This window comes from Pan paniscus, chromosome 15, assembly GCF_029289425.2.
Source record: "Pan paniscus chromosome 15, NHGRI_mPanPan1-v2.0_pri, whole genome shotgun sequence".
Classification (NCBI taxonomy): Eukaryota; Metazoa; Chordata; class Mammalia; order Primates; family Hominidae; genus Pan; species Pan paniscus.
The window spans coordinates 52,037,648-52,057,544 of NC_073264.2; the positions used below are offsets into that span (position 1 = coordinate 52,037,648).

Below are 19,897 nucleotides of genomic sequence, written 5' to 3' on the forward strand. Positions count from 1 at the left end.
TTTTCTAGTTTTTGAGGACACCACAGGGAATAAGAAAGTTGTGGTCCATTTACCTACGAAGTTCATATTGTTGATGGAGAAACAGATAGAAGATAAATACATTAAAAAAGAAATCCAATAGTCAGAAGTTCTGTGAAAGCACCAAAATAATGTGATGGAGAATGACTGGGTGGTGGGGGCAAGGTTTGATAGCTGGTTATGGAAAACAGCTCCGAAGAAATAGCATCTGAGCTGAGACCTGCCTGAGATGAAGCCAGCTGATGGGAAAATATAGAGATCTCAGGCTGGGGTAAAAGTAAAGGCAAGCGCCTTGAGGTGGGATCAGGCCTGACATGTTCCAGAAGCAGAAGGCGGCAGAGCCAGGAGGTGGACAGGAAGGGGCTTAGTGATAGGAGATGAGGCTGGAGAGGGAGGCAGGAAGCCGCCAGATTCTTCAGGGCCTTGGAGGCCAAGGTGACATGTTCAGGTTTAATCCAATTGCCTTTGGAGGGTGTTAAGTGAAAGAGTGCTACGATCTGATTTGCACGTTAAAATAATCATTCTGGTTTTCCTGTGGGAACTGGATTATGGAAGGGTGAAGGCAGAATCAGGGAGCCACTTGGAATTGCAGCTTAGTATAAGCAAGAGATGAAGGGTGGCTTAGGCTAAGTGATAGTGGGGATGGGGAGAAATGAATGGGTTTAGGATATAGTTTTGGAGGCAGGATTCAAAGTTTGTGAGAAAGGTGCAATATTGCTCAGGGTTTTTATCCTTTACTCCTTATTTCCAGATAAAATGGATATTTCTAGGGCATATAAACTAACTTACATGTTGACTATGTGAGTCAAAACATTGTAAAAGTGGATTTAGCTAGCATTCTATTTCTTGGATTTTGCTATTAAACAACAAATTTGGTATGTCTAGAGTGAGCATTGTTATATCTGGAATCCTGTGGTCATTGTTAAAAACTAAAATGTCTTTTAAGGCATTGGCATATTAAATCATATTCAAAAGTTTGTAATGTTCAAATTCTCTAAAATCAATTTTCTATGTATTGTATATTTTCATCAGAATTTTTGACTAATCAGAATATTCTGTCCACCAACTAAACCAGTTATGTTCACAGTAGAAGCAATTTTTAGGTTTTGCATACCACTGCTTCTACATGGAGAAGTAAGAGTTAGTGGTGCCATTTTTAGGAAGTGAAAACAAAATGTTAACAATGATGGTCTATGATGGCAGAATTATGTGTGCTTTGTTTCTTCTACATTCCTTTCTTTTTTTCCAAATTCCCAACGTGCATTACTTTTTAAATCGTAAAAGTTTTTTGTGAAGTTTACCTTACTTAGAGAAGCACTACTCTCTGTGTTACCCTGGTTCATAGTGAAAGACTACATAACAAATGGCATAGCTATGGGGCAAATATTAATTTTTTTTCTTTTTTAAAAATAGATTTACCGGAACATTCCAGGATTTTTACGTACACTTATGGATGCCCTGAGAAAAGACAAAATAGTCTTTCCTAATGATGAAAAGTAAGTTAATGATGAAAAGACATGCATTATTACTGTATCTAAAGGATTCTAGGGGCAACTATCATGTGACTTACTGGATGGTGACATGAGACATCCTGAATATCATTCTTATTCTTAGAATATTGTTCTGCGCTTCTTAGATGGGCACTAAGATTTGGGTAAAGTATCTATGAATTTTTAGTATTTGCTATTTTCCTCATGTCTAATTCAATGACTTCACCAATTCAGTACTCTCTCTGAATTCATAAACGAAGTTGTATATCTATAGCCTATCAAGACCTTTTAAAGGGCTGGTAGTGTTAGCGTATGCCTATAATCCTAGCACTTTGGGAGGATGAAGTGAGAGGATAGCTTGAGCCCAGAAGTTTGAAACCAGCCCGGGCAACACAGGGAGACACCATCTCTACCAAAAAATTTTAAAATTAGCCAGGCGTGGGGGCACGTGCCTGTCATCCCAACTACACGTGGGGCTGAAGTAGGAGGATCACTTGAGCCTGGGAGGTTGAGGTTGCAGTCAGCTGTGATTGTGCCACTGCACTCCAGCCTGTGTGACAGAGTGACATCCTGTAAAACAAACAAACAAACAAAAAACCAGCCTAACATTTCTTGAGGCATCTCTGACTTCTAGGCCCTTTTCCCCATATAATGAAAACTCGTCTACCATCCACCTTACTAATGTGACAGCAAATCCAATGACTAGAATTTATCAACTTAGCCTGTTACAGTTAGAGAATTTAAGAATGCTTCCAAATAGACAGTTGTCAATATATTTTTCTATGTCAACACACTTGAGAAAATCCAACATTCTCAGGGGTGTCAGTGAGTCACTGTGGCACAGATGGATGGGTATCAGAATTTTGGGGGGACAGGGAAGCATTGCTTGAGAAAGTAACTAGAGTGGGAGACAAGACATTCTTCATGCCATAGCCCTTTTGAATTAGCAAACTAGGGGGTTGACCAGGAAGCTAATCAGACCTGTTAACTGCACGTGCATCCTCTACATTTATGGAGAAAAGTAAACAAATTGCTACAAAGAGGTCTCTGATTCTGTCATAGTTTTTGTTTTATTGAGGTTTTGAGTTTTGTTTTCTTTTTTAGTCTTTTAATAAAATATTTCAGATGTTACAAAATAGGTGGAGTAAAGAAGAATATAAGGTTCTTCTAACACTGTACAAAATCAGTGTTTCAGTGTTTTTTTTTGTTTTTTTTTTTTAGTATTTCCAAAAATCATGCAGAAGTAAATTAATTAAACAGCCAGTTAAATTGCATGAGTAAATGGGAGAGAGGGAAACTTGCATGGAGAAAAAAAGCTACTATGTGAAATTTTTAAATGTATGATATTGTTATTCCTTGGAAGGAAGGAAAGAAATTTCTTGTAATTTAGACAGGCCTCATGTTTTGCTAAAGCTTTAACTCAGAAGAGGAGAAATCTCAATGTATCATTCTTTAACTGAATGCTTTTCTTCTACTTGTCCCTAGTGTTAAATTCCTTTCTTCTCCTCTTCTCATCTTACATGGAGAGGATGACAGGACAGTGCCTTTGGAGTATGGGAAAAAGGTAAACTAAGGGCTCAATGCTGACTGAAATATACTATACTCATTTCACCATTTTTTTCATTCAGCCAAACTTTGATTAGAGCCGAAAGGAGGGTCTCTGACATTATAGGAGATTCTCTACACCCCTAAATAGCCTCTATAGGTTTATAAAATGGGTATCAGCATCCTTGGCTACTTAGCTCAAAGGAGTGTTTGTGGCAGAGCCTGGCTCCTCATCTGGATTGTGTGGAGCTGCAAGTGTAGGGTATCCCAGGCTGCTGTGGGAACCTCCATGTCATCTCTACTGTAGTGGCTCTAAAATGGAAGACGCAGACTTTTTCCTTTTAAACAAACTTCTACTAGAGTGGGTCCATAGCAATTCCTTGGCATTTTGCAGGGAGGTTCAAGCAGGGAAGGATGAGGTTTTATCAGTATTCTATATTAGCTGAGCAGCATTCAGATCTTTAGCTGTAGAGAGAGGCAACTGGGACATGGAGAGTTTTCTGTCTCTGACTTAATGGAACAAACTCCCCAAGTTAGCTGTTTCTGTACACTTTTAGGGAAATTGGACTAGAAAAATCTACAGCTTTGAATGGCCATCCTTTGAGTCTCTTTCTGTCCCTTGCAGCTCTATGAAATTGCACGCAATGCATACAGGAACAAAGAGAGGGTCAAGATGGTTATCTTTCCTCCTGGCTTCCAACACAACCTGCTTTGTAAAAGCCCCACACTGTTAATAACCGTGAGGTAAGAGTTGCTTTGCTAAATGTATGTTGCCCTTCAAGGCAATTAGGGCTGCTCTGGCTTACTTAGGCCACAACATGAAAATGTATAATATTTTGCTTATTTAGGTAGGGAAAGGGTGTGAGCTGATCTGGGTCCTTTTTCTACAGAGATTTCCTGAGCAAGCAGTGGTCATGAGTCTGGGAGGAGTGGAAATCTTCAATGAAGACTTGGTCCAAACACCACCTGTGATGTATATTGTTTTAATGTAAAATTGTACTGGGCTGGTCGGATGAGCTGAGGCCATTGCCTTCTCTACAAATCACTTGCCATTTTAACAACAGAAAGTACGAATGTTAGGCAGTACGGAATGTTCTTATTTAGCTTATCATAATCTACTTTGTAAAACATGCTGAAACCTTACTGTGGAGAACCAGAATTTGGTAAAATCTAGATCCTATCTAAAAATATGTAGTTATCAAACATTCTGTGGATATTTGTGAATAAGGTAGTTGCTATGGTCCGAATATCTGGGCCTGCCCCCCCAAATTATGCTGAAACCTAATCACCAGTGTGATGGTAATAGGAGGTGGGACTGAGCTCTCATGAATGAGATTAGTGCCCTTATAAATTATGACCAAAAGAGCTCTTCACTCCTCCTACCATTTGAGGATACAGTGAGAAGCCTTCATCTATGAACCACAAAGTAGCCCTCATCAGACACTGAATCAGCCAGTGCCTTGCTCTTGGACTTCCCAGCCCCCAGAACTGTGAGAAATAAATTTCTGTTGTTTATAAGCTACCCAGTTTATGCCATTTTGTTTTAGTGGCCCACAGGGACTAAGACATTGGTCTTTGGTTTGGACTCAGATAGCAGTGTAAGAAAGTTGCTTCTACATAGTTAAGTTTTTTGTATTTTAGTTTAGTTCATTTAAATGGCATTTGAAAGTTCTAAGCAGTTTTCTAATTTTATGACTAGTTTTGGGGTAAATCCTAGCAGTAGCAAAGCATCACTAGATTTGCTATAAAATAAGTTTTGGCACTCATGTAGCCCTTGGAAATTGACACTTTATTTTTAAGCTCTATTACATATAATTTCCCTCCCCATTCCCAGAGATACTCAACTATTATAGATTATTAGCTAACAAAACAAAAAACAGTGAATGTTGTAAAAATGTTCAAGTTCAGTAAGAAGCTATGTTTTCTAGAGACATTCTAGAGTTCAATTTCCATTGACTTTGTTAGATTCATTGGATAGAGAAATCTTTAGATCTGAAGGTTCCACGTTCCAGATGTTTTGGGCATATTCTTTAATTGTTCGGTCACTGGAGAATTTCCCCGAGGCAGCTATGTTTTTGAGTACCATTGTGTTCCAGGCCTTTGGATTCTGTAAACAACATGTGCATATACAGCCCAGAGTCCCAGTGTGCAGTGAGCTTTATAATAAACATCAGCCAAGCACATCCAAACACATTTCATGAGGGAAAATGACAGGAATAAATTATAGTAAATTACAAATATTCTTGTTTGTCTGTTGAGAGGTAGAATAGAATGCACTTTTCTCATATTTAGAGTATAATTCTCTTAGGAATGAAAAAAAGGTATTTTTCACTCTAAGAGAAACCATGGATGTACATTGCCTAGTTGGCAATTCCTGCTATGGTTACAATGTTTTGGCATGTAAGCCATATTTCCCATGCTTTCTTATGAATGAAGATACTTCCCTTTAAACTATAGGGGAGGAATCCATTGTCTGCTAAATGCCATGTCAAGAGACTTATCCTATGGCTCATAGAGTTTGAAAAACACTACTCTAAAATCTTAGCTATAATGCAGGCAAACAATTCAATGAGAGGCTTTATTGACCTACTTAGCTTTTCTTGTTCTTTCTGAAGATACGCACCCTAGTAGGCTTACACTGAGTCCCAAACACTCCACTGGGGCTTCAAAACAGGGTCAATTGAGTCTTTATCCTTAATAAAAATATATCAAAATCTCATAATTTTTATATAAAAGAATATGATAAGAAGGAATTTATTTTATAGCCTCTTAATTTTGTAAGGAACTCTAAAAGTGTATTGGAAGTGAACAGAACATTATTCAAAAATGTTATCAATGCATTATAAATGCTTACGAGAAAGACTAAAACTACCATCATTCCTTAACGTACAGCAAAACAGCATCTGAAATTTGTTTATTCAGACTTTGGAAGCTTCCTGTAATAAGAGAAGGATAAAAGCTTTCTCTCTTCATTTTCTTTAACTATTTAAATGGATAATGAATAGACTTCCCAGCCATATGGGTCATGTTTACTAAGTCTCAACAATACAATCATTGTTAAGAGTAAAAAGCTGCAATTTGCACTAATGAACAAGAAAGACTGAATCAAATGCTGGGTTTCTAGATGAGCATCCTTTGGATTTGGGCCATAATTTTAACAGAGGAGACATTCACATTTGTCCTTGCCCTTGTTCATATTTTTCTTTCCTGTGCTGTTTTATTGATCTGTCTCGAGGTGGCCATTCTCTTCCCTGTGTCTTTGCATTCTTGCGGCCTGTATATGGCTTTTCTCTCCAATGTACAGGAAGCAGGTAGTGAGCCCCTGAGCTTAGCTCTAGCACTGCCCTGCTTGTTTGTAGCCATTAACTTGAACTTATTCTGGTCTATATGCCACTGGGGGACTGGCCATTATTCTATTAGAAGATAAGGGCTGTAAAGCAGCACAGGCGTTGAATGATCCTTTTTAAAATCCCAGTGGGACATTTAGGATGACTGTAGGAACTACCCTTTTATCTGCCTTGGGAAAGGAGTAGAAAGAAATGTTAGTAAAACCCACCCTGGAGTCTTGGCACAGAGCTAGCCCCCTCCAGTATCCATTCCTCTAGGGTATCTGAAATTCACTAAAAGTCTCTCCTATCAGAGATGATCAACCTTTTTACATATTTACAAAACACAGCTAGAGAGTTGTTTGATAAAGCGTATAACTTTGCATGCGGAGGCTTATTCACATGGCTCTACCCATCCCTTTTTTTTTTCCCTCAGTATAGTATTGTCTTCCTTATTCTTCTTTCTTTTTTTAAAAATTCAATTATGAACACCTTTCTCTTTCTACAAATTTATATTCTATTGATACAGCCCCCTCCATGAGAAGTCCAGAAGAGGTACCTATTTTGCAATTTTCAGAGAATAGGGGTCAGTCCTTATCTTAAAAAACCATGGTTTAGCCTTAGAATCATCATGGCAGGTTTCTCAAATACTGATGACCCCACCCACTACTGGGAAAGAATCTCTCAGTGCGGGGGCTGGCATCTGTACTATGATGAAGCTACCTTGGTGATTCTGATGTGTACCTCTGGTTAAGAATCTCGATGTTCAAACAGGCTCCTTGAGGGAGGGGAGGGAGGGAGAGACCTCAACTTTGCTCATGCTGTGTTCTCAGTGCCAGCACAGTGTCCAGCATAAAAAAGACGCCTAATGCCCCTCTGAGGCTTTATTTCCTTAGCTTCCAGGACATGTCTGCTACAGAGTGGGTGCTCAATAAATATTGAATTATTTGTGACTTTTAAAAAACTTGGATATTAAAAAATTTACAACTGGCTGGGCATGGTGGCTCACACCTGTAATCCCAGCACTTTGGGAGGCAGAGGCGGGTGAATCACCTGAGGTCAGGAGTTCTAGACCAGCCTGGCCAACACGGTGAAACCCCATCTCCACTAAAAATACAAAAATTAGCTAAGTGTGATGGCACGTGCCTATAATCCCAGCTACTTGGGAGGCTGAGAGGTGAAGGTTGCAGTGAGTCAGGATCACGCCACTGCACTCCCGTCTGAGTGACAGAGTGAGATCTGTCTCAAAAAAAAAAAAAAAAAAAAATTACAACTCCTGCTGAAATGTCAAATCTCAACCTTGGCCTGAACTTGGGAAAAGACAAGGTTTTATTTTGTCGTTGTTGTTTGTTTGTTTTTGTTGTTTTTTTGATTGCTTAATGGAGATCTGATATTACATGGGGATCTGATATTTGCATGTGATTAAAAAACCCACATTTTAATGAATCATAGTAAACTGGTTTTCTTTATAAATCTTGGCAATTTACTCACCATGTACAGCTGACTCACTTTATCTTGACACTTGACATAGGCTTCGTAGTCTGCAAAGACTTTAAACCTTTTATTTTGTGAGTGGAAGAGGAAAAAAACAGTCAAAATCTTCATTAATAGATATATGCTAAAATTCCATGTAAAATCATCTTTTGCTTAATATCAGGCATGGCTGGTTTACCAAATTCATATTTCTGTTTGTAAGACTTTTAACCAGCCCTCAACCTTCTTATGGTTCTCATATGTGAGAATGTCATCACTTGGATGCATTTGGAAGTTGGGAATATCAGTGGAAGGAGAAAAAGAGAACCAGATTTGTGTGTGTTATTCTTAAACCTTACTGGCATCGTTGGTGGAGAATATCTAACTTTTTCCCCAAGCCTAAATTACCTGAGCAGATCACGCTAATCTACATGAGTGGGTTTAAGTTGGTTTAAGATTGGTTTAAGATTTTCTTGTTGGTTTTAGAGTTGGTTGGTTTAAGATTTTCTTGTCCCCCTTTCATGATCCAAATAGCACCATCTTCTTATGGGAACTCACCTGTCATGATAAAATAGCATGTTGATGATATCTTTGAAGAGGTCAGGCTGCTTGGGAGAAAAAAAGCCATTGTCAATTTGATCAATGACCAGCTTCAGCTCTGGAAGTGCCTCATAGTATTCTTTTGCCTCGTACCTGTGGGGTAGGGGTGGGTGGGTGATAAAAAAAAGGCTCTGTTATTGTGTTGTGTGATTAACAACACACTAGACACTGCATTCACTGTGAAAAAATACATTCAGAAATACTAGCATTCAAAGAAGTCATTATAGATTTCACCATGAGTATATATAACTTTTAACTAGATCTGTAAGTTTTTCTTCCTGTAAATTTGATTCCTTATAACCAAAGACACTAAGAACAATAGATAATGAAAACTCTAGTCAAACATCAAGAGTCTGATGTGGTAGAATACAGCAAGGTCCATTTCAAAGCAGACTTTATGGCTTTAAATGAACATTGTATTAAGTAGATCAGTTGCTTTTTGGATCCACAGATTCTCAAAAGTTGTTGCTACTGAGTGAAACTGACTTCCAAGGGTCAGGAAGTATATTCAACATCCTCCAAATGTTACTTCTTTGGGCAGTACTCTTTATTTTGTGCTTGAACTCAGGTTAATAAACCCATCCAGATATGAAGTGAAAATAAATGTTTCCAATTACTTCTGTACACCCGTATCTATTCTCTATCACATTTTAGTGCATTTCTTTGATATCTTAAAGGAGCACTAGATCATGATTTAAATTATAGGCAACCTTCCAACTAGAAACTGGTTCATCTTTTGATCAAAGTAAAAATCATACATATGGAGGAAAAATAGCTCTTTGAGGCCAGCTCTGCAATGGCCGATAACAAATAGCAACTCCTCCATGTGTCTGTACTTTTATTTGCTGGGTTTAATAATATTAATCTGTGGCCAGGAGGCTCTCCTGCCTCACCGTGGGAGATGTTCTGCTGCCACCTCTTATGTGATCCAACTTCAGTGGGATATCGGTGTGGGCAGGAAGCCCTCTGAGGTCACATACCTTCTAGCGGGGAGGGGCGGTCCTGCCTAGCAAAGAGAAGCTATTCTCTTACCCTTTCTTGTCCAAAGCAGCCACATCATCTATCCTCATGCCAAAGATGAACAGGTTCTCTTCCCCGGCTTCTTCTGCCATTTCCACATTGGCCCCATCCATGGTCCCGATAGTTAGGGCCCCATTTAGCATGAACTTCATATTGCCTGTCCCCGAGGCTTCGGTGCCTGCAGTGGAAATCTGCTCTGACAGATCTGTGGCTGGAATGACTGCAAGAAAGGTAAGTTAAAATTAGTAATTTTGTCTGTCTAGATCTGCTTGTATTTTATTGAAGCATTTATTAAGTTGGGCTGTTTTGATAATTAAAGTAATACATGCACATTAAGATAAACATTCAAATGGTCTAGAAGGCAGATCACACTCTTTCCCCTTGACTCAGGCAACCACTTTTGTCCATTTTATATGCTTGTATCTTTCTCGAGCTATAAACTTTGAAGAGTATCTACTGACTGTGACAAACATTGATACTACATTTCTCTTCTTCCTTTTATTCCTTCCAATTTTTGTTACGGTTTTATTTTTATTTCTTCTACTTTATAAAATATATTGAAATTTTTCTTTTTTTCTTTCTCTTTTTTGGTACAGGGTCTCTCTCTGTCACCCAGGCTGGAGTGCAGTGGTGCGATTACAGCTCTCTGCAGCCTTGACCTCCTAGGCTCAAGCAATCTTCCTGCCCCAGCCTCCCAAGTAGCTGCAATTATAAGCGAGCACCACCATGTCCAGCTAATTTTTTAAAATTTTTGTATGTATGGGGTCTCCCTATGTTGCCCAGGCTGAACTTCTCTCTCTTGATCCATAACATTCAGAGTGTCCCTCCAGGACTTCTCTTTGGCAACCTGAGGAGACTGGATTGTCTGCATTCCTTCTACTTCTCACCTCCTTCCTTCCACTTTCCCTGCAGGGAAATAAGCCACACGTAATTGAGGTGTGCCTGGGGCTAGACATCTAGCCTCTGACCTTTCAGGCTGATTTGCACCCAAATTAGAGCTGCCTGAAGCACTTCCTTTGACTACAAAGGTCAGGACCACTTTTCTGCTTTACTGTGAGAGCTTATTTGTGGATTAGATGTATCTTCTTTTGCATCCCTAGGAACCTGGCTCTTTTCCCTTTATGCAGAGAGTTCTTAAACAGTAACATCAGAGGACCTAAAAACACCACAAAAAGAAAAAGCTCCCTTTCTACCTTTTCAGTTTGGGAAGTGGGTGAATACACAGTTGGGCATTTGCATGTGGATGGTGCTCTGTGAGCTTGTGACCCAAATAACCAAAGGTCCCAGTGGAAGAGAAAGGGACACTGGCTTCTTGCCCATCTGGCTGTCCCCATGTGGGAGCATCATGCTTGATGCTGAAGTGCCCATGTGAGACACATCTAAGCCTCGTGCTTTGGCAGCCTGACATCTGCCCTCATTTATTATTGCTACAAGAGCAAGTGACAGTCCTTCTTCTCACAGGGTGACCAAAAGAATATCTGAAGACTGGGGATTTGGTGTTCTCTTGCAAAACTGGGGCTGGGAACTGAAGACCTTTCCTCTGTTTTATAGAGCGGGTTCTGAATGATGCTGAAACCCCAGGGCTGCCTCCCCCAGCACATAGCTCTCACTGGCTTGGAATAAAATGTACTTGCAAGTATAATCCTGTGATACTGACTCCAGGACATCAATTTCATTGTGACTTGGGTCACTTTAAAACCTCTTACTGTAGGCCCTTATTCTGCACAAGAGTGACACCTTCTATCCTAAGTTACTAGCTCCTGGAGGTTGGCTGCCCCATCTTTCATACCATGTAATCTCTAGAGTTTGCCCTGGCCCCTGCATATTTTGCAATGAGGGTAGTACCTTTTTCAGCAAGAGATACTCTGTAGTTCTCCAAGAAGATGACTTTCAACTTGCTTCCAACCATAGGGTCATTGTTCACCACATCTGCCACTGAAGTGATCAGCTTTATGATCATTTTGGCCATGTGATATCCTGGGGCAGCCTTGGGGAAGAAGGTCAAAAGCATTGACAGAAGGCAGCCATGATGAAGTAGAAGAATGGCAAGAGATTAGAGCCCTCAAGTCCCCATTGAATAGATTCAACTTACTTTACCACCAATGATAACTGTCCTTGGCACGAATAACTTCTTAGGGTCTTTCTTAATGCCTGAAAAAGATGGAGAAGTGGATGAAATGGAAGACAGCTGACGGTCAGGGCAGTGAGACCTATGCTGAGTCTGCTGCTTCCACCTGCAAGGGGGCTTGTTGGCTACAGGACTGACTCACGGTTGTACATCGTGATCACATGCAGACAGTTCAAGAGCTGTCGCTTGTACTCATGTATCCTCTTCACCTGGACATCAAACATGGAGGATGGGTTGATCTTCACTTTGTACTCCGTCTCCAGGAACTGAGAAAACTTCAGCTTATTCTCCTGTTGAGACAGTGCATGGTGCCAGAGCTCTTTTGGCCTAGAAGCATTGGGTGGTCAGGTTTTTCTTTTTTTTGAGACGGAGTCTCACTCTTTTGCCCAGGCTGGAGTGCAGTGGCATGATCTCAGATCACCACAGCCTCCACCTCCCACGTTCAAGCGATTATCCTATCAGGGATTACAGGTATACACCACTACTGCCTGGCTAATTTTTGTATTTTTAGTAGAGACGGGGTTTCATCATGTTGGCCGAGTGGTCTTGAATGCCTGACCTCAGGTGATTCACCCTCCTTGGCTGCCCAAGTGCTAGGATTACAGGGATGAACCACCGCGCCCGGCTGGGTGGTCTGTTTTTAAAAACTACAGGATAGGCCGGGCGTGGTGGCTCATGGCTGTAATCTCAGCACTTTGAGAGGCCGAGGCGGGTGGATCACTTGAGGTCAGGAGTTCGAGACCAGCCTAGCCAACATAGTGTAACCCTGTCTCTACTAAAAATACAAAAATTAGCCGGGCGTGGTGGCGGGCGCCTGTCATCCCAGCTGCTTGGGAGGCTGAGGCGGGATAATCGCTTGAACCTGGGAGGCGGAGGTTGCAGTGAGCCGAGATCGTGCCACTGCGCTCCAGCCTGGGCAACAGAGCGAGACTCTGTCTCAAAAAATAAACAAACAAAAACTACAGGATAAACTCTCACAGTGAGTGCCCAGGAGGGGACCCACACCTGGAAGGCTCACCTGCTTCACCTTGGCGAGTTCCCGGAGGAAGACATCATCACCCAGGAAGCTGTGGAGCTTCGTCAGCTGGCTCAGGTCTTTCACATAGTCTTCTCCAATTTTCTTTCAATTCAAAAGAAAAGATGACTTCAATTTGGGGATGGTAATCAAGTCCAAATGGGCAGTTTCTGTCAGTATTTCTCTCTGTCACCTACCACAGTGTAGTTCACGTATCACACAGAACATGGGATAGTTTGACTCGAAGAAGAGTCTATAAAGTCTATGTGGGAAGAACACTTTTGCTAGTATCTTAAATGTAGTTTCAGCAGTTTTTAAAAATTATTTTTATTTATTTATTTATTTTTATTTATTTATTCATTTTTTTTGAGATGGAGTCTCGCTCTGTCGCCCAGGCTGGAGTACAGTGGCACGATCTCGGCTCACTGCAAGCTCCGCCTCCTGGGTTCATGCCATTCTCCTGCCTCAGCCTCCCCAGTAGCTGGGGCTACAGGCGCCTGCCACCACGCCTGGCTAATTTTTTTTTGTATTTTTAGTAGAGACGGGGTTTCGCTGTGTTAGCCAGAATGGTCTCGATCTCCTGACCTTGTGATCTGCCCTCCTCAGCCTCCCAAAGTGCTGGGATTACACGTGTGAGCCACCGCACCCGGCCTAAAAATTATTTTTATTTTTATTTAATTTTTTTGGAGACAGGATCTCACCCTGTCACCCAGGCTGTAGAGCAATGTCGTGATCATAGCTCACTGCAGCCTTGACCTCCTGGGCTCAAGCAATCCTCTTGCCTCAGCCTCTGAGTAGCTAGGATTACAGGTGCATGCCACAACACCTGGCTAATCTTTTTATTTTTGTAGAGACGAGTGGTGGTGGTGGGGGTGGGTCTCATGTTGCCCAGGCTAGTTTCAAACTCCTGGCCTCAAGTGAGTCTCCTGCCTAGGCTTCCCAAAGCACTGGATTACATGCATGAGCCATCACACCCGGCCAGCTTCACTGGTATTAAAGTGTTAAAAACAGGAAATCTACTTATAAGAGTGACCAGGAACCCAGGTTCTGTTAGTTATTTATATGAGCTTTATTATCCTCTTTTACTAGAGAAAACCATCTTCTATGTGAGTGTCCTATGAATACTGTTAGCTGCAACTAGCTACATAATTTGCAGGACCTTTTGTTCAAAAATTAAGAATTTCAAGATGACGGCTATGTGTGATGGCTCATGCCTGTATTCCCAGCACTTTGGGAGGCCAAGGGGGAGCAGATCACCTGAGGTCAGGAGTTCAAGATCAGCCTGGCCAACATGGTAAAACCCCGTCTCTACTAAAAATACAAAAATTAGCTGGGCATTGTGATGTGTGCCTGTAATCCCTGCTACTCGGGAGGCTGAGGCAGGAGAATTGCTTGAACCCAGGAGGTGGAGGTTGCAGTCAGCAGAGATTGCACCACTGTACTCCAGCCTGGGTGATAGAGTGAAACTCTGTCTCAATAATAATAATAATAAATAATTTCAAGATGACTACAGCAGAGAATTAAACCCAGCATGGAGCCCTGTGTGACTGCACAAACCACATGCTGAGGAAGCCAGCCCTGCTGCAGACTGGATTTATAAGTTACAAGTATAGTCATATGCCTCTTGCATTCGAGTCAGGCCTCCTTTCCTCTCAGCACTTCCCAGTTACCTCTGCTATGAGCTCTGCAAGTCCTGGGTTGCAGAGTAGGAGCCAGCGCCTTGGAGTGATCCCATTGGTTTTATTCTGAAACTTGTCAGGTTCTAGCTCACTGAAGTCCTTGAATCTGGAGACGGAGGAGACACATCACTGAATTTGGCTGAAACGGCAAAGGGTCCTGCACACTGGACAAAGTTCGGAGTTATATTCAAGAAGCCAAGTGCAGGTTTAGAAAGGTTAAATAAAGGTGGAGGGACAGGCTGACAGTAGCTATGGCTGTCATTTAAATAGAAATTCATTTGCAACTCAAAAGAATTACCAGAAAAATTCCAAATCTAGTCACTTCCATCTGACTTCTTCACATTGACATATATACTACACTTTCAGTAGAATAGTTTTTGGTATTTTGTTTGTTTGTTTGTTTTGGCTCCTATGTCTAGAATTAAGATGGCTCTGAGAGGAAAGCATTCTTTTCTTTCCTTTTTTTTTTTAGAGAAGAGTTTTTTGTATAGAAGAAAATACTTTTAAACATTTGAACAAGGCCTTTCCTCATCCCTAAGTGCAACCCTGCATTTAGTAGCATCATTCCATTAATGGATCAGTGTCAGACCCACTGCCAGAGTAATGGAGGCTCACACTTTAGTCTTCACGATGTCTGAGTGGATTTTAGCCACGCCATTCACAGCATGGGAACCGACAATGCAGAGATGGGCCATGTTGATCCTTTTGCTTCCTTCCTCTTCTATCAGAGACATCCTTCTCAGACGGTCCACATCTTTAGGAAACAAGGCCACAATTCTCTAGCCAAAGGAAGAGAAAGCCCTTGCTGGTCACTCAGGTTTAATGCAACATTGGGATAACGCTGTTCATGTCTTAAGCAAAATCTTTGGTGTACTCAATATAAACTTCACTACCACAGGGAGGGGTTGAGTTAGCTCTACGGAGGTGCCATCCCTCCATTTCAGCACTTTCAAAAAGCTGCCTTTGCTGGAGCCCCGTTCGGACTTGAGTACTTTTGCTGTATCAATGATTGAAAGATGTTTGGTAAGAGGGAACACTGTAACCATCTGTAACACCTTAAGACCTTATGTTCATGAACAGAGAAAATCTCTCAAAATGACTTACATCTAAATGCTTCTGATTTATCTCATAAATGATTTCCAAATGTCGAGGGAGCAGCTTCTCCACCAGGTCCACGGGCCAGCGCTCCAGGGCTTCCGGGAGCACTGTGTGGTTGGTGTAGGCGAAGGTCTTCTGGGTGAGCTCCCATGCCTGGGAGAAAGGAAGGAGTCAGCTGCTTGCCCTGAAGGTGGGCACCCCACTGCATGGGCCAAACCCTTCTTCAACCCTGCCCTGTCTGCAACAGGACAATTCCAAGTGTGCATAGTCAGAGTACTCAATTCCACTAAGTTCCTGAATAGTCCAGATAATAGAAACATGTTCTGGGTGTGAGGGGGAAGCCATTTGTAAAGCTACTGGTGAAACTTAAGACAGCATTCCGATCAATCTATCTACTATCCTTACGTGTCTTTCACTTATTAAATACACAGATTGAGGGATAAAAACATAAATAGTACTCTCAGCAAGTACAAAGTATGTAAAATGCTGACTTCTAAAGCTATGGGGACACTCAATTAGCTGTCTTTTGAGGTTAGATAATTTAATTTTTAATCTTTTTCAACACAAAAATGGTAAACACAATATAAGCCTTAATACAGCTATTGATTTGTGTCCCATTAGGAATGTACTCATTTATTTTATAGTCTTACTCCCTATAAAACTCTAAGGATGGAAAATGTCAGCGTCAGGGAAAATATACCTTTAACTGTTGAAAGTTAGCAACAATAACTTACTTTGAAAAACTAAAAAGGGAGTTTTTGGCAGTCTTTCAACTGCAACCATTCTGGTTAATTAAAGGAAAAAGAAGCCAAACTATCCAGACCTTTGACCACGGCAGTTTTTCAATATCCACAAAAATCCTCATCAGCTCAGGGATCGCGAGTGCAGGGTGAGTGTCATTCAGCTGGATGGCCACCTGGGTGGGGAAAGACATCAACATGAAGGCAACGGATGGCTCAGGGTCTGGCTTCTTTGTCCTAACACATCTGGAGAAAGCACTGATATGCCCACCTTCTATGAAAGACTTGATGCACACTATTCCTGCTCAACGTTTTTAGCACTGAGAGAGAGGAATTAATCTGATAGGAAATCCCAGTCAATCCCTCAGTGGACCCTAACTGCATCCACAGACTAAATACTTGCCTGATCCGGGAAGGCATCAAACACAGTTCCTGCACCACGGGTGGAGCCAAACTTGGAGGCTTTGAAACGGCGGATGATATCTTGCAAGGTTGCAGCCACCACAAAGTATTCCTGCTTCAATCTTAGCTCCTTCCCTTCGAAAAACTTCAAGCCAGAGAGATAGAATAAAAATGGTTCATATTGTAGGTGTGGCCAAAATGTGACTGGTGTCTCCCGCACTGGGAACTTTAAGACTAAGGCCCATTGGACATCTGCTGAGGGGTGGTGGTTTGAATGCCAAACTGTGAGCCTTTGCTCTTTCCTGAGACCCCATGAAAATGGCAGTAAAAGGATTCTCTAAAGGCATACAGATAAAAGATAAAGAGGTTGGGATAAAGACAATAGCAACAACCTTTTAGAGGCTGAAAAACAGATGCATGAGTGGTAAGTGATTCAGAAGATCCAAGACAGCCAAATCCTGACCTGGTAGTGGGGAAAAGCCAAAAAGCAACTCAGTGTGTACATTGGAGCTCCCCAAGGCTCAGGAATTGGTAGTACCAAGTACTCGGAAGCAGGGAAGAAGTGAAGGAAAAGGTTAATGACAGCCTGAGGACACTTGGCCTCCGACCTTATCCCCAGTTCCTGCAGCTGAGCACAACCAGCACATGACCGCCCTCCTCCTGGCAGGCAACGTATCAGGAAGCACTGGCAGCCATGGACCGTGTGGAGAACCACGACTAGCTGAGAATGCCCTACATGACTGCGAGACAGGATTGCAGCCAGGCCATGATGTGCAGGGTGGAGGCCTTAGAGGCCATGATGGTGGCCAGCTTCCAAGTTCCTCCCACATAGATTTGCTGTCGGTCACCTCAACCGTGTAAATGTCACCAAGAAATGGTCCTAACCCTGAGCCATCACACTTCGATTTTTATAGATCATGGAGCTGCCCTGTCTTTACCTGGTCGTAGAATTAAAAACTGTAACTTCTATTAAACATGTGAGCCTTGACTAATATCCAGAATCTACAAGGAACTCAAACAAATCAGCAAGAAAAAAAATCCCATGAAAAAGTGGCAAAGGACATGAATAGACAATTCTCAAAAGAAGATATACGAACAGCCAACAAACACATGAAAAAATGCTCAATATCACTAATTGTCAGGGAGATGCAAATTAAAATCACAATGAGATACCACCTTACTCCTGCAAGAATGGCCATAATTAAAAAGTCAAAAAACAATAGGTGTTGGCATGGATGTGGTGAAAAGGGAACACTTTTTACACTGCTGGTGGGAATATAAATTAGTACAGCTACTATGTTAAACAGTATGGAGATTCCTTAAAGAACTAAAAGTAGAACTACCATTTGATCCAGCAATCCCACCACCGGATATCTAGCCAAAGGAAAAGAAGTCATTATGTGAAAAAGACACAGGTACACACACACGTTTATAGCAGCACAATTCGCAATTACAAAGATGTGGAATCAGTCTAGGCGCCCATCAACCAACAACAATATGTGGTATATATATACCATGGAATACTACTCAGACATAAAAAGGAACGAAATAATGTCTTTTGCAGCACCTTGGATGAAGCTGGAAGCTATTATTCTAAGTGAAGTAACTCAGGAATGGAAAACCGAATATCGTATGTTCTCACTTGTAAGTGGGAGCTAAGCTATGAGGATGCAAAGGCATGGGAATGATGTAACGGACTTTGGGGACTGGAGGGATAAAAGACAATTTATTGGGTGTACACTGCTCAGGTGACAGGTGCGTAAAATCTCAGAAATTACCACTAAAGAACTTATCCATGTAACCAAAACTACCTGTACCCCTAAAACTATTAAAATTAAAAATTTTAAAATGATGAGCACCCCATCCCCCAAATGTAAGCCTTGGACCAGAGTCTTCTTAAAACTAATGAATATGAGCATAGAGGTCTGCATATAGAATATCTGGGGCTCTGAACTCCCTAATACTTAAAAGTATAATCACTGACCTATGCCAGGGCTATGGCCAAGTTGAGGAGAAGAATGAATTTGTTATTGTAATTACAGTATAAAAGGATTTATCAGCTTACTCTTAAAAACAAACAAACAAACAAACAAACAAACAAAAACATGATCCTGAGAACTCCCTTTTACCCAACAAATCCAGTCAACTTTTTACCCCATGCTAACTTAGTATATATTGTCAGTTACTGCAGACGATTATTTCCCAGTAAAATTAGTTTTGGTCCTTACTGAAGACAGGAGGATGAATTTCAAGCCCCTGCAGACTGGGTTTAGGTTGGCAGTACGGTCCCAGACTTGGAAGAACTCTTACTTTGACCCTGACATAGAATAACTTTTTGCTTTTGGGTTAGAGATTTCTCTGAAATGTACTGAAGCCACAATGTTTTCCACAAAGGAATAATAGCATATACCATTAGGTTCCTAAAAATGCTCCAGCAAAATCCACATAATCATCTTCCCTTCTGAGAGATTATGATTTAACACCAGGTGGACAGCTGGTATTAAGGACTATTTATGTCCTAGTCCCCCCAAGATCCTTGTCTTCTGCCATCTTTGTAAAGCAGAGTGCTAATTTTATTGCTTCTGAGACCACTTTAAAAAAATCATTACAGCTTCATGAAAATGATTTTACCCATAGAGAAGTTTAGAGTTACATATATTTAAAACAACCAAGAATCAATAGCAGTTATCTGAGATCCAGTTCCAAGTGGTGTGTGTGTGTGTGTGTGTGTGTGTGTCTGTGTGTGTGTGTATGTGTGTGTTTTGAGAGAGTCTCACTCTGTCACCTAGGCTGGAATGCAGTGGTGCAATCTCGGCTCACTGCAATCTCTGTCTCCCAGGCTCAAGCGATTTTCCTGCCTCAGCCTCTCCAGTAGCTGGGATTACAGGCGCCTACCATCACACCTGGCTAATTTTTTTGTATTTTTAGTAGGGACGGGGTTTCGTCATGTTGGCCAGGCTGGTCTTGAACTTCTGGCCTCAAATGATTTGCCCGCCTCAGCCTCCCAAAGTGCTGGGATTACAGGCATGAGCCATTGCACCTGGCCCCAAGTGTTTTTTTTTTTTAACTAAGCTATATTTACAATAAAATTAGAATAATTGACTATAAGAAAAAGATACAAGTCAGTGGCAGAAGAAACAGATGTTTGTTCATGGGTCTGCCCCAGGGTCTCTAACTCCATCTAGCATCAGGGCAGAGGACCAGAAAGAGCCTAGTCAGTGAGAGAAGAGGCGAGGCAGAAAATATTCAGTGACTTCTGACTTTGCAGATAAAATTTCTATCTGGAAAGGAAGCAGTGCTTCACCAGTGATTTACTTCATCTCTTATATCCAGGTTTTGTTTTAAAATACATCTCTATAACTT

General features: G+C 41.4%; 2 protein-coding genes across 5 annotated transcripts in view; one reads left to right on the plus strand and one right to left on the minus strand.

Annotated features, from left to right (window-relative positions):
• Window positions 1-4,575, plus strand: part of ABHD12B (abhydrolase domain containing 12B) — a 37,721-nt gene extending 33,146 nt beyond the window's left edge. For 3 of the 4 annotated variants that reach the window (XM_034937536.3, XM_003831727.6, XM_034937540.3), the window contains 4 exons: window positions 1,432-1,514; window positions 2,994-3,072; window positions 3,679-3,797; window positions 3,944-4,575. In XM_034937536.3, coding sequence (XP_034793427.1) covers window positions 1,432-1,514; window positions 2,994-3,072; window positions 3,679-3,797; window positions 3,944-3,971 — 309 coding nt within the window. In that variant the 3' untranslated portion in view covers window positions 3,972-4,575. The remainder of the gene's footprint in view (window positions 1-1,431; window positions 1,515-2,993; window positions 3,073-3,678; window positions 3,798-3,943) is intronic. The other variant, XM_034937537.3, reaches the window with a different exon arrangement.
• A 246-nt stretch (window positions 4,576-4,821) lies between these two features.
• Window positions 4,822-19,897, minus strand: part of PYGL (glycogen phosphorylase L) — a 39,600-nt gene continuing 24,524 nt past the window's right edge. Inside the window, exons 8-20 of the mRNA XM_003831723.6 lie at window positions 16,536-16,679; window positions 16,216-16,308; window positions 15,399-15,545; window positions 14,910-15,073; window positions 14,286-14,400; window positions 12,619-12,720; window positions 11,743-11,890; window positions 11,565-11,623; window positions 11,318-11,459; window positions 9,485-9,692; window positions 8,411-8,545; window positions 7,871-7,937; window positions 4,822-5,160 (exon numbers count right to left, since the gene is read on the minus strand). Coding sequence (XP_003831771.1) covers window positions 4,996-5,160; window positions 7,871-7,937; window positions 8,411-8,545; window positions 9,485-9,692; window positions 11,318-11,459; window positions 11,565-11,623; window positions 11,743-11,890; window positions 12,619-12,720; window positions 14,286-14,400; window positions 14,910-15,073; window positions 15,399-15,545; window positions 16,216-16,308; window positions 16,536-16,679 — 1,689 coding nt within the window. The 3' untranslated portion in view covers window positions 4,822-4,995. The remainder of the gene's footprint in view (window positions 5,161-7,870; window positions 7,938-8,410; window positions 8,546-9,484; window positions 9,693-11,317; window positions 11,460-11,564; window positions 11,624-11,742; window positions 11,891-12,618; window positions 12,721-14,285; window positions 14,401-14,909; window positions 15,074-15,398; window positions 15,546-16,215; window positions 16,309-16,535; window positions 16,680-19,897) is intronic.